At 44.6% G+C, this 13,836-nt stretch overlaps 1 protein-coding gene across 4 annotated transcripts in view; it reads right to left on the reverse strand.

Moving 5' to 3' along the window:
- The window catches only part of CRACR2B (calcium release activated channel regulator 2B), a 395,737-nt gene that overhangs the window by 54,615 nt on the left and 327,286 nt on the right, over window positions 1-13,836 (reverse strand). For all 4 annotated transcript variants that reach the window (XR_013608854.1, XM_078682798.1, XM_078682799.1 and 1 more), the window contains exons 5-7: window positions 6,985-7,131; window positions 6,070-6,160; window positions 4,415-4,510 (exon numbers count right to left, since the gene is read on the reverse strand). Coding sequence is in view for 3 of the 4 variants with exons in the window: in XM_078682798.1 (XP_078538924.1) it covers window positions 4,415-4,510; window positions 6,070-6,160; window positions 6,985-7,131 (334 nt within the window). In the remaining variant the exon portion in view is untranslated. The remainder of the gene's footprint in view (window positions 1-4,414; window positions 4,511-6,069; window positions 6,161-6,984; window positions 7,132-13,836) is intronic.

The raw sequence follows: 13,836 nt of genomic DNA on the forward strand, positions 1-13,836 counted from the left end.
GGGATCTAAGATGCTGTGGAGCGATGCTATGCAGTGTAGCTAAAGTTTAAAAAAGCCTTTAATGAGGCTATCTGAGCCATTTCGCAGGAGCGCAGAAAACCAGGACTCCTTTGTAGAACAGTCATTAGACCTGGAGGATGTTGGGAGACCTCAGTTAGAGGTGTGTCCACTTCCTAGTGCTTCGCTTACGGAGTTCCCTATGATCACTTCGGAGCAGTCTCTGGTGCTAATGAAATCTTTGAAATCTGCCTCCCCCTACGACCCCTGCCCAGCTAAAGTTTTGTCTTTTGTTGCCGAAGTGATCAACCCCATAGTGAACCCTATTCTGAACACCGCTTTGAGGGAAGGGTCGATGCCCCAAACGTGGAAACACGCTAAAATTCTCCCGCTATTGAAGAAACCTACAGCAGACCCTGCGGCTGTCAGTAATTATAGGCCCATCTCACTCCTGCCTTTTTTTCCAAGGTTGTGGAACAATTTCTTAATGGAGTTTTAGCAAACTACGTGGAGACCAACTGCTTGCTGCACTCTAGCCAGTCGGGTTTCAGAGCTAATTGTAGCACCGAGACTGCTCTGTTAGAAGTAGCGGAGACAATTAAAGCTATGTTGGACAGAGGAGGCAATGCAGTTCTGGTTTTACTGGACCTCTATGCAGCCTTCGATACCGTGCCCCATACTAGATTACTGCAAAGACTCAGTGAAAGTGGTATTGGTGGCACGGTATTGAGCTGGTTTGCGTCCTTTCTTACCAACCGCTCCCAAACTATTTGGTCCCCTCCATTCTCTGCGGCGATCTCTCCTATGCATGTTGGGGTCCCCCAGGGCTCAATTCAGAGGCCAACATTATTTAATTTGTACATGGCCTCGCTTGCCCTTCTCAACGAGAAATTTGGTGCTAAAATAGTGTAATATGCTGATGGTACTCAGCTGTTGTTCATCTGCAAGAAGGGTGTTGAATTCAATGGTAATCTGATTAATATCTGCCTCTCCAAAGTCTTCTCCTGGTTAAATGATAACCATCTAAAATGCAACTTTGAGAAGTCAGAAATCATCTTTTTTGGCCCACGCCCGTTTGAAGACTGGCATGCCTGGTGGCCACAGGACATTTCCCCTGGTGTGCCAGTCGTCTCTACTGTGAAGAATTTAGGAGTCAATTTGGATTCGGCCCTCTCCATGAAGACCCAAATTCAGACGGTTGCTGGGGTCTGCTTTGGGCTGCTGAGAATGCTTCAGAACTTTCTTCCCTTGCTCTCAGTCCCCTACAGGAAGACAGTGGTTCAGGCCCTGATCGTCTCTAGACTGGATTATGTTAATGCCCTGTATCTCGGCCTCCCCGAATTTCTCCTGGGCCGTCGGCAGGTGATTAAGAATGCAGCAGCCAGGGCCATCTTTTTGACAGGGCCCAGAACTCATACCTCCCAGCTCCTGTGCGAAAAAGAATTCAGTTTAAAGCCCGGTCTTGGTCTTTAAAGCATTCCACAAGAGTGGAGCCCCTTATCTTAGGGAGGCCTCTCGGCTGTGGCTCAGCCTTTCAATATCCATCAGGCAGAGCCCTAACCTCCTTTCCTTCAGGAAGAGTCTCAAAACATGGATCTTCCAGTTATAATTTCCCTTTGAAGTGACTAGCTTTGTTCGTCGTTATGTGGTCTATGTTTCTTCCAGCGCCGGGACACTCCATGGAGTAGCTGTGCGCTATATAAATATGAGCTAACATAACAAACAAAACAAACATAAGATTGGCAAGCTGGGTCACAAATAAGAAGTTGGCATATGATATTGCAAGCCAACTAGTGGTAAGCAACAGGCGGGCTTCAAGCCCCTCTATTTTCTTGGTAAGCAAAATATACCTTGCAACAGACAGCACATGCACTGCCAAGTAGGCTCGACCTAAAACGGACAGAAAAGTTGGTGCCTCAAACCTACCTACAGTTGCCATCTTTTTGCAAGAAATTCTCAAATGCATTAAGCTTCCTTTTATGCCAGAACGCACGTTTTGGCAAGACCTGTTTTCTCTGATTAAAGCAATTCCATCCAGACCCATACGCATGCGCTCCCTCTGACATAGAATTCAAAACTGAACTGCATGTTCGCAGATGGTAACCCTACCAATAAGCAGCACAAAGTGATGGATACACAAATTTATAAATTTTTTCTGCTAGAATATGCCAGCTTTAGTTGAGCGGTACCTGCAAACACAACAATGATGGACAGAATGTGGATCAATGTCACACATTCACCCCAGTCCAAAGATCTGGGCCCAAATCCATCGTTTTTCCACTCCACACCACCCTGGGTTAGACAATGGCGATATGCAAATCAGCGCTGACCCTGTGCCCCATGGGAACAGTCCAGTCCGAACTACAAAAGCCATGTCCTTCCCAGAACGGAAACAAGCATCCGAGGACCGGCCCGGTTTCGAGGTAAGCTTTAGTTGAGCAGCAAAACACAATCCTAGATAGTTTCCGGAACTTGGTTATATCTGGTGATATTTTTCTAACAAAATTATCATTTCACGGCTTTCTTTGGTAAAAAAATAAAAATACACACACACACACAGGGACAAATTCACATACATTCATGTGCACCAAAAAGCAAAAATTGCTATCTCCAGAGGAAAATGGCAAATTGTGATTCACACAGTCCGCTTCTGTGCACATTTGACCGATTTTCAGCCGTAGTAAGGTTTAGTGTTCAAAGCGTAATACCAGGGCAGTGGCTACAACCTGTAACTTGATGGATATTAACAAACGTTCCCATTTGTTTTCACTTCCAATATGTACACTTAACTTTAGTAATATTAATCAGGTTCTGCAGGCAGCTTCTTCCCATCTGGGAAAACCACTCCTTAGGATGTAAATGACAGGAAAAAAAGTTGTGATGAATTATATCTTAAAACGTGCCCTTTCATGGCATGCTATCTGCTGGTGGGAAATCTGCCAAACTGGAGAATAGTTGGAAATCTATGATTTTCCTACCTACTGCTTAAATTAAATAAGAAATTGGAAATCTCAATTTTTAAGAGAGAACCTATGATGGGTATATTTTTAATGTTTAAAATAAATTTGTCAAACAGCCCCCATCTGGTCAGTGAAGGTAAGAGAGGAGCCTCCTATCCAGGGGCGCCCCACTCCTCTCTGAGCAGTACAAAAACTGAAAAATAAAATGATAATAACCCAATGTTATTATCATTTTTTTTCTCCTGTACTAGCTCAGTTGGTTTACATTCTAGAGGTGGGGCGAGCCTGAGCTGGGCTGACCGGAGCGGGGGAGGGGGAATGGTGGGCACTCTCTTGTGTGCATGACGGTTTGGCCATCCGTCTTGGGCCGGCCAAACACTCATGAGCACTTAGCATTTCTCCACCCGGCTGTAATGCACAACTGAGTAGAGAAGATGCACAGGCTCCCACTCCCTGTCTGAGTGCTGAACCAGGGCACTCAGACCAATCATGATGCTGCGGTCATGCTGGTGACACAAGGAGATGATGGACAGAGCACTGAAACCTTTCAGACACTCACCCCCAGTCACAGATCTGGGTTGAATCCATCATTATTGTTTAGTTCACTTCGCCACCTCAGTTCAGACCCAGCTATATGGAAATACAGTCTTGACCCTGTGCCTCATGGGAACAGTCCAGCCCGAACTGCCAAGCCAGGTCTTCCCTGAACTGGAAACAAGCATCCTGGGACCGGTTTCTGGGTAACACCCTTTATCAGTCAGGCTAGCTTGATTCTAGTGGCAAAGTGAGCAAGGGACCCACACCTGGACATACCCTGCCAACTTAGGGCGAACAAAGCAAACACAAGGAGATGATGGACGGAGCACTGAAACTTTTCAGACACTCACCCCCAGTCACATATTTGAGTTGATTCCATCATCATTGTTTAGCTGACTTCACAACCTCAGTTCAGACCCAGGCCCCATGCTCTCCATGCCACTGGAGTCAAGCTATCCTAGCTGAAGAGGGGTGAAACCCCGAAACCGGTCCTAGGATGATTGTTCACAGTCTAGGGAGGACCTGGCCTGGCAGTTCGGGCTGGACTGTTCCTATTGGGCACAGGATCAAGACTGATTTGCATATGTCTGGGTTCAAACTGGAATGGCATGGTGAGCAAAAAGAATCTATGGATTATGGCCCACATCTCTGTACTGGGATGAATTTATGACACTGTTCTGCATTCTGTCCATCAATTGTTGCAGTGTCGTGATTAGCTAGGGGAGTCTGGGAGCTTGTGAGCTCCTGTGATGCAGGAAGTCAGAAGGGAAGAGGACGGAGGAGAAGAGGTGGCAGTACCCAGGTAAGTGCTATATCTTTTTTTCATTCCTCTCCCTCCACCCCACCACCCCTGTTCGGAAGCAGCCAACACTGATCCTATCAACCAGACAACAATGCTTTACACGCTCAATCCAGCATACCTGCTTCTGGCGGGAGACAATGTTCTCCAGCTCCTGCTCCTTGTTCCTCAGCTCCTTCTGTAGTAATGTGTTTCTACCATTGTGCTTTGAAGAATCCTGTGGGAGAGGGGCAGAGACACACATCCATATTGTCAACATGATTCAAGAGCAAGAGGGGAGCATTCAGGATATGTGAGGCCAGTGCCGGGCGTGACACCTTCTTGATCAGCCTGGCTTCCTGGCATTAGAGAGCAAAAGGTGACACCAAGGTGGCAATTGTGAACCTGCACATCAGGTGCCAGCAAAAGAGTTGAGGAGCAGGAGAAAATACCAAGAATCTAAATAAGCCTTGGCACTCAGGCGCAGTGCTATTTTTTTTTTTACCTTTTATCGTAAGCATGTGCAAGAAAAAGAAAAACAGGAACAAAAAAAATATGCTGTCACCCAAACATGGCCGCTACAAAATAACAATTAACATTTTTCAAAAGCATTCACTTATACCGATGTTTTTCAAACAATGAGCCTTTCAGTTGTTCCATGCATTTTATTATTATTATAATTACTATTAGAAGCAAGAATAAATCACTACCAAAGCAAGCAAAGGAGTCGTAGTCAGCTGTACTGTTACAATGTCACTTAAATACTTTATAACATTAACTTTAAAAAGAAGTGCAGTCAAAATAAATAGCCTGTATTTAAAGTTAATATAAAAAAAAGACAGTTTGAACTAACTTTGCAACAGAAGGGAAAGGAACTATTTTACTAGTACGTGAACAATGTGCACAGTCTTTGTGCAGTCACTCAAAGAGAATGAGCCAATAGCAAAGTGGGCTGACCTCTGCCCTCTGCTGAATACTGTTGTTGGTAGATTTAGCAGATCAATGGATGAAGCCAGTGAATAAAAACTCCTCTATGTTTGTATGTATGTTATATGTGATTCTTAAAGAAAAACATAGTTTGTGAGAGAGCTAAAGCGGTCTCAAAGCCCAGACCTAAAAAGTCCTGAATCACCAAAAACTGTGGTATTGGCGCACTTGACAATACTCTGGAGCACATGCCCTTGTATCACTGACCTACATTTAACTTTTGCACAATGATGATTTGCCGCGTGATCTGAAACGCACCATTTACCTGTTGGGCAATAAGGGGTTTAGGGGACAGAGATCACTTAAGAAAAAAATTAATGCCAGTGAAGTGATGATCCCTGAGACTGGGGACAGAGGATAGGTTAGCGCATAATAACATGTATTTGATGAGGAGACGTGGAATAAGGGAGCAGCTGGCAGGAAGCCCACGAGGCAGGAAGCATAGCTGCACAGAGGGGGCTTACAGGGTTCTTGCAGGGTCTTGCCAACTAAGAAAGGCCATGAATTGATTATTTGACATTGCTTGAATTGAGACAGACAGTATGTCATTCAACATCGCTTGGACCAAGGATCAGGAAGTAGTGGAACAGCGTGGGAAATGAGGGTAAGATACTGGAAGTATCTGCAGTGAAAGGAGGAAGTATTGGAAGAATAGGAGGTTAAGGAAAAGATGGAAAGCAAAGTGGGAATGAATGGATAAAGGAACAAAACACAACATGTCCATTCTGGACAATCACGACCTTGCCCTTGATACTGCCTCCCCAGTGGTCACTGTGTTTCTCAGAATCAGCCTGGGTGGAGTTACCTTACCTTGCCCAGTAAACGCTCCTTCTCGATTTTAATCTGCTGCTCCATCTCCTCATAAAGGGTGCGCACTTCTCGCCCATGGTCTGTCTCTTTTCTGAAAAGCGAAGAATGGCCATCAGGTTTTCATAGGATTCAAGATTTAAAAAAATTCAAAGCATTCTACACTCGTGAAATGAAGGTGGAAGATGATGGGAAAGACAGAAAGTAAGTGGAACCCATCATGAAGAATTTATACCATTCTCTTCCAGTTGTATCTAATCCTTTAACTTTACTGCCATGACTATTGTGGCGTGCACATCCGCAGACATGGATTTCAAGGCAGTGTGCATGCTCCGATTTCAGTCATATTGGCTCACACATGGCTACCTCATGTGAGCAGTTATTCTAATCACTATCACTAACGACAACACATGTATTACAATGCTAATATATACTATGAGGTTCATTGACTGTAGGCAGGAAATCAGTGGGTTGCACAGACTGAGAAGGGCTATTGGTAGGACACATTGACTGTTCTGCAGTAAATAATGTGTCACAGTTGCACAGTTGAACTGAATGTCTGACCACAAAGAGAGTGGCTCGATGAGTGCTGTGTGGCAGTGGCAGTAGTTAGGTGATTGCTGGGTTACAGCTATTGGAGTCAGGGAGAACTCGTCCACAGTGGATGTGCTGCAGGAATGTACTGGGAATCTGGGTCACAAGCACTGTTGTGATGATGTAAAGTAAATCATCAACTGAAAGTAGCATAAACAAACATCAGATGACATCACCTGGCATGCCATGAATGCACCCAGTGATTGGAGTTGATAGTCAATGTTCCATTGCATAACACATGGAAACCTGGCTGTTTCATCTGGACATGAATCTTTTTATTTGAAACTTCATTAAAATATTTCATCCCCCTCCAAAGCTCCTCACCGTTTCAGCGCCTGCTCCATGGTGTCTTTCTCGTGATGCACTTCCCTGATATAGGAGGAAACTCGATACAGAAATTCTTCAAAATTGGCAAGAAGCTCCGGTCGATCCTTCCGAAGTCGGGCCCAGAGCTCCCTCACTTCTCTCTGACTAGGAACAAAAAGAAAAAGGCAAGGTGGGCTCATTTGAATCTGCAGATTCTTACAATACACTTACCTAGACCTTGCACTGAAGCTGCGGTCATGTATTGACCCTCTGTCGGAAAATTACAATAGAGGTTTGGGAGATTTCTTATTCGACTAGCACCTGCACATTCAGAACCTCTGACCCAATACCATGGATCACTACTTTGAAAGAAGCCTTCAGTTACAAGGGCAAGTGCATTCTTGATCTATCATGGAGCTGGAATCACCAAGAGTGCTGGAAGACTGTGCAACTCCTAAAGGTCCACCCGCTTGACTCAGGCACCAAATTTTCGGGGGCACTGGAAATGTGGATCCAACTCTTGGCGCTCTGCCCGTCTTGACTTTAGCCCTCTCTTCATGTGTTACCCCTTTGTAAATGTAAATGTAAATGTACAGGAATTTATATAGCGCAAATCACCAAGCGGTTTCTAAGCGCTTGCTTAGGGAACCCGTCCTGGTATTCCCCTGTGAGATAACCCCGGCAGGGTATCCGCAAGGTGAAAGCCAGGCATCCCGCCGCGAGGGGCCGTTGTGGAGATTAAGCAAGCTATTGCCCAGAGTCGCAGAGTGTGAACCCGTGAATCGAGTAGGCACCGGAGCGAGAATTGTCAAGTCCATGGATGTTTTTTTTTTTTTTTTTAGGACTCAAGACCCCGCCGAGCCGGGAATTGAACCCTGGTCCCGGGCTGACGTCTGCTTCCAGGTCTGCCTCCTCTAACCAGTGAGCCACACTTCTCCCATCTCTCCAGTACTTTGACATACGTGAAATGTGAGATGTTGGTGCTATACAAACATACACAATACATACATTAACCCGTTAAGTGCGCCCGTCGGCCAACGGCCGTCGCGAGCAATACCTTGGTAGTGCTGCACATGTCCGTTGGCCGACCACCCGCCCACCTAATGGAATGCCCCGCATCGCTGCGGAATTGGCGCTGCGGTTAAGGCGGTAAACAAATGAATAGCACCTTCAAAGGACATAACCTGACAGCACCTTTAAGGGTAACTATTTCGAACGCTATTTAGAGATGATGTATGATGGGACAGCCCGAAATGTCTGGAGGAGCCGCATGGGCTAGACCTAGCACTCTCCCATCCCTCCCATGTGAGCCATGGCACTGACTGAAATTAGAGCACTTAAATCGATACTTCTTCCAGCGCCTCCTACTGTTCCTCTCTAAGTCTTGGTCATACGCTGCCAACCCAGCTGAAAAGTGCTAATTAATATCGGTTACAAAAATCCTCCAATTCTCAGGTGCGAGGATTTTGCACTTTAACACAAGTGGATTGTTGGCAGTGTTTAGAACTCAATGGGGTTGGCTGGACACTAATCCCGGGTGCTCACGAACAGGGCTGCTAGGAATGTGAATTTCAGCTCCCTTCTCCATCACTGAGTGACAACATGAACTTCAGTTGTATTGATTTTTTTTTTAAATTATATTTATTATTTTCCATGTTGCACACACTTTATACATTATACATTGTTCAGCATTATTACTTCATGCCTCATAGCTAAATAACCTCTATTACAAGATATACGAACATTTCATTACACATTACCACCATCATTATTTATATATTTTTTACTTTACCACCGTTAAACATTAAGTCCTTCTTGGGTCTACCTGCGGCCCAAGTCCTTCCTTCCACCTACTTATGGGTTGCCATATTCTCATGCCTAATGTCCTTCCCCTTTTCGTGCATAAATATTCTTCTCCATATTGTATGCATTTAACAGATTAGCCAGCCAGGTTTGTAGTGCCGGTGGATTTTTATCAAGCCAAGCCCTTGCTAAGGTCAATCTGTATACTGACATTGCCACGAACAGAAATTCCTGTTGTGTGTCGGCTCCTTCCATACCCAGACCTAAAATTATCCGAACTGGGCTAAGTTTAATTTGGATCCCCAATGATCTGTGCAGAAAACCCTCGATGTCCCTGATTAACGTATGTAGTTGAGGACAGGTAGCAAATATGTGAATACTATCAGCTTCACTAGCGTTGCATCGGGGGCACTTGGTACCCGTGGTCCCCCCCATTTAGCTATCTTGGCGGGGGTATGATAGAGTGAGTACAAAGTTTTATAATGTTGTGACTGTATGGAGGATGAACACAATATAGTACAGCCTAGGTCCAGTGATTCCTTAAACCACCCTACATCCACGCTAAGTTTTTCCGCCCATTTATTACCCACTTTTCCCAAGTCGTCAGCTTTCCCTTTAACCAAACAGGCATAAAAGGACCTAATGGTGCGATCCCCCAAAAGTCAAATTTTTTCCAGTATCTCATTCCTACTCACTCCAACTGACCCCCCTGATTTATTATTCAAAAAACTCCTGACCTGGAGGTATTTGAAAAAGCCTCTATTATCGATACCATGCTTAGTTCTTAGATCTGCGAACTGTAGCATCCCCTCTGCATCAAATAAGTCCCCAATCTGGACAATACCGTTGTTTAGCCATTCTGACATTACTTCATCTGCGAAGATTGCTTGAGGAAACAACCTGTTTTTATATAGTCTAATATATCTGTTGTATTTCCCCAATTTACTTCTTTTCAAGAAGGCAATCCAAATCTTAACAGCAGCGGAAACTGTCTTGAACCTGGTTCTTTTAAAGTAGCCAAAATCAATACAATTTAAGAAGCAGTTTCCCACATCTGTCCCTAACACAGTAGCATATACTTTCGTAGACAGGTTATTAACTCTATGATCCAAATCTGTTCCTCCTATTAGCCCTTGCATATATTGTAGAGCAGCTGCCATGTAGTATAACCTGAAATCCGGGGCTCCCCACCCCCCTTTCTCTTGGGAGCGTGATATATCTATATGCCCTACGCGTCTTCCCATGTGCCCAGATAAATCTGTTACATATTGCCTCTAGTGTATTAAACCAGCTGTTCTCAAAGAATTAAGGGATCGATCTAAAAAAAATAAAGAAATTTGGGTGGAATCAGCATCTTAATAATGTTGGTACAGCCCATCAGCGATAGGTGTAAGTTGTTCATCCTTATAAGATCCGTTTTTACTCTTGCCATCAGTGGAGCCATATTTATCTCTACCACCATATCAAGATTTGCTGATATTGCCACCCCCAAGTACACGGCTGAATCAACTACCCTAGCGTCATTACACGCCGAATATCTATTTTCAACAATCTGTGTCTTCGATTTGTTCAGTTTATATCCAGAGATTTGACCGAAACATTGAGCCTCTGCTTCAATCTCCCTGATGGCAGCGGAGGGGTTAGGTGTCAAAATGGCCACGTCATCAGCATACGCAAGAGTTTTTATTGCGCAGCCATTTATATTCATTGCCGGGATCTGTGGATTCTGTTCCAGCCTAAGCAGATAGGGATCCAAGTATAATGCAAACAGCAGGGGGGATGACGGGCAGCCCTGCCTAGTCCCTCTGCAGATCTTGACTGCTGCCGAATATCCCCTATTGACCCTAATCTTAGCCATTGGGTTGATATACAGGGTCTGTATAGCCTTGATAAAGCCCTCCCCAATTCCACTCCCCCTCATGGCTGACCATAGGTATCCCCAGGAGACCCTATCAAATGCCTTCTCTGCATCTAAAAACAGCGCTGCCATAGGGTCTCCTAGGGTACCTGCTGCATCAAACATGGTAATGACCTGCCTGACGTGCTGCGTTGTTCCTTTTCCTGGGATAAACCCATGCTGGGAGGGACTAACTAACCCCTCAACAACCCCTGCTAATCTTTTAGACAGTATCTTTGAGTAGATCTTGACGTCAGCGTTCATCAACGTAATTGGGCGGTACGAGCCTGGTTCGGTTATGGGTTTACCCTTCTTTGGTATTACGATGATGTTGGCTGCACCCCAGAACTCAGGGACGGATTCACCCTTTTGTGCCATCACCATAATATTGAACATGTCCCCTATGATCACTGTTTGGAATATTAAAAAAAATTCCATCGGGATCTGGTCGGGTCCTGCTGCTTTCCCCGTGGGAAGACTGCCAAGAGCAGTGACCAGTTCCTCTAACCGGAATCCAGCATCTAAGTCCTCCTTTTCGGCTACGGAGAGCACCGAAGGAGGCACCTCGCTCAGATATTTTTCTATCTCTTCCGTGCTTGCTGTTATGTCTGAGGAGTAGAGAGCTGTATAGAACTGTTTAAAGACATCCCTTACCAGTCCTAGCTCTGTTACCATATTTCCTTGAATAGCAGCAATTTCTTTAATATCTGCTGCTGCTACTCTCTGCCTAGTCCGCACAGCTAGAATATGTCCCACCCTTTCACTGAGCTCATATGCATTCTCCCTGTTTGCCAGGTATTTCTTGGCCGTCTTTTGGGCAACTCCTTCCAGGGCGTCTGCTCTAAGCGTTATTAGTTTAAGGATGTTTTGTTCTCTCGGGACCTGTTGTAGGATAGCTACTGCTAATTCTTCTTTGGCCCTCAGTAGGTTTAGTCGGATTTCTTCTGCCTTCCGTTTCTCTTTTTTTTGTGCGGACAATACCAAGCTTAACGTCTCCCCTCTAACACCAGCCTTAAAGGCGTCCCACACTACCCATGGGGGTGCTGTCCCTCTATTTATATCCCAGAAATTCTTAATCCATTTTGTCATGTATACCCGATATTCATTATCTTGCAGCAGCGCCCTTTCAAAGGTCCATTGCACTTCTTTTTTATGGGAATGCCCTAGTCTTAACGTCAAAACCAATGGGCTATGATCAGATATAATTCGAGGTTGTTTTTCAATTTTTGATTCAACGATTAGACTATTTGAAATTAGGAAATAGTCGAGTCTGACCAGCACCTGGTGAGGAGCGGAGAAGAAAGTGCTACCATCTAAGTTCGGATGCCATTTTACCCAAGGATCTTCCAGCGAATTATGAATCGCCATATCCGACAGTGACCTAAACATTTTCCTTTTCCTCCCTAGATATTGTGACCCTGGCTGCAAGAATGAACTAATTGGGTCATGCAGATTAAAATCGCCGCAACATACAATTGGCTCAGGCCATTGTGCCAATTCCACATCCAGGTACTGAAATACGTCTGGGTCATCCTCTGTGGACCCATAAATTGTAGCTAGAGTGATCGTCTCCTCCTTAAAGGATATCTCTATCAGCACCCACCTCCCCCATTGGTCTTCTTTTTTCCTCTTTATAATTGTATCACTGCTCCTGCCCAGCACCGCCACTCCTCAAGTTTTGGTCCCTTGATTTGATTTTGCCATAACTTCAAATCCTAATTGGCCCAACAGGTATGCGTTGGTACCCTCTATGTGGGTCTCTTGCAGACAAACCAGATCAACATGCAATGTTCTGAGTAGGGCTGCTACCTTGAATCTCTTTTTTTGCTCATTGAGCCCACATACATTTATCGAGGCTATTCTACATGCCATATAGCTTTAAAACTTTCGACCCTATGCTGATAATTGTCTGTTTTATCTTTACTTTGCTGTATATCTTGTATTCCTTTCCCAACCCAAACTTGTAATGCCAATAACAAAACACCATATCCTTGTGCAACATTTCTGCCCTTTCCCCTCCCTCCCCCTTCCACCCCTGCTATCCCCCCTTTCTCGCACCCCGTGCCCTACCCTCTCTGTGCCCCCCCTCCCACCTCCCCATTGAGACGCCCTGGGTACAGAGTTCCCAGGTGTGGTTGACAGTTAGGGCAGTATGTGTCAGATGTGCCCCGTGGCCCGGAATCAAAGAGATGTATCCCCTACATCTCTTTGGTACATAAATAGAACCTCTGCGTTAAAATATAGGTTCTACTCAATATCTACTTATATTAATGACATGTGAGAGTTATGTCCTGCGTTTTAGATTGTTGTCGTTTGTTAATTCATTTAACAGGCTTTCTTGGCTTTTGCTATTTGCCAGCTTTCTGGTTAGTGTTCCCTACGATTTCGTGGATAGGATTCTGCTTGCACTTCACTGGTAAAGATTTTAATGGTGCCTTTATAGATTATTTTTAATCTTGCTGGGTTTTGAAGAAATATCTTTGCACCGTTTTGTTCAAATGGGGTAATCAACTGCCTCAACTTCAGTTGTATTGATGATGAAAGAAACGGACGAGAGGTACCCTAATGTATTGGCACTAAGACTCTGAAAGCATATGCGCCGCTTATCCAGTAGATAGCTTCTTTTATTCAAGCATACACAGTTGCCTCGGGGACAGTTGTTTTCTGTGCTAGTCATATCCTTTTGACAGTTTTCTCTTTTTTTAGGAGACAGACGTGCACAACTGCTTGTTTTGTGTTGTACCAACAGCGCATCTCCTGAGTTTCACCAAACTTTACCAACAGCTCCCTAAATCCTTCACAGGTAGGATATCTGGCCTTCCACCTGCTGATCCCTGAGACTTTGACATTGCAAACATCCCTTTTTGTAACTTACTCTACTTTTAACGGGGAACTTATGGCAGAAGTAGTTGTCATGTGCTGGACATAGCGGGACTGTCTTTTACATTCTTAAAACGAACAGATAGATAACGCCTTTCCAAAGAAACACCAACTATCCCAGAAAACAATGGTCTAAAAACAAGAGGCAAAAAAATTCATACGGTCTAAAAGGTCTTAAAAAACCTTACTCAACGTAATCCTTTTTATGTCTGCGAAAGCTGTCTCCCTGTAAAATACCTATTGTGAACTTACAGTGGGTGGACTTCGAGCCACCCACTGCTTAACATTGC

This window comes from Lissotriton helveticus, chromosome 3_1 (genome assembly GCF_964261635.1).
Source record: "Lissotriton helveticus chromosome 3_1, aLisHel1.1, whole genome shotgun sequence".
Lineage (NCBI taxonomy): Eukaryota > Metazoa > Chordata > Amphibia > Caudata > Salamandridae > Lissotriton > Lissotriton helveticus.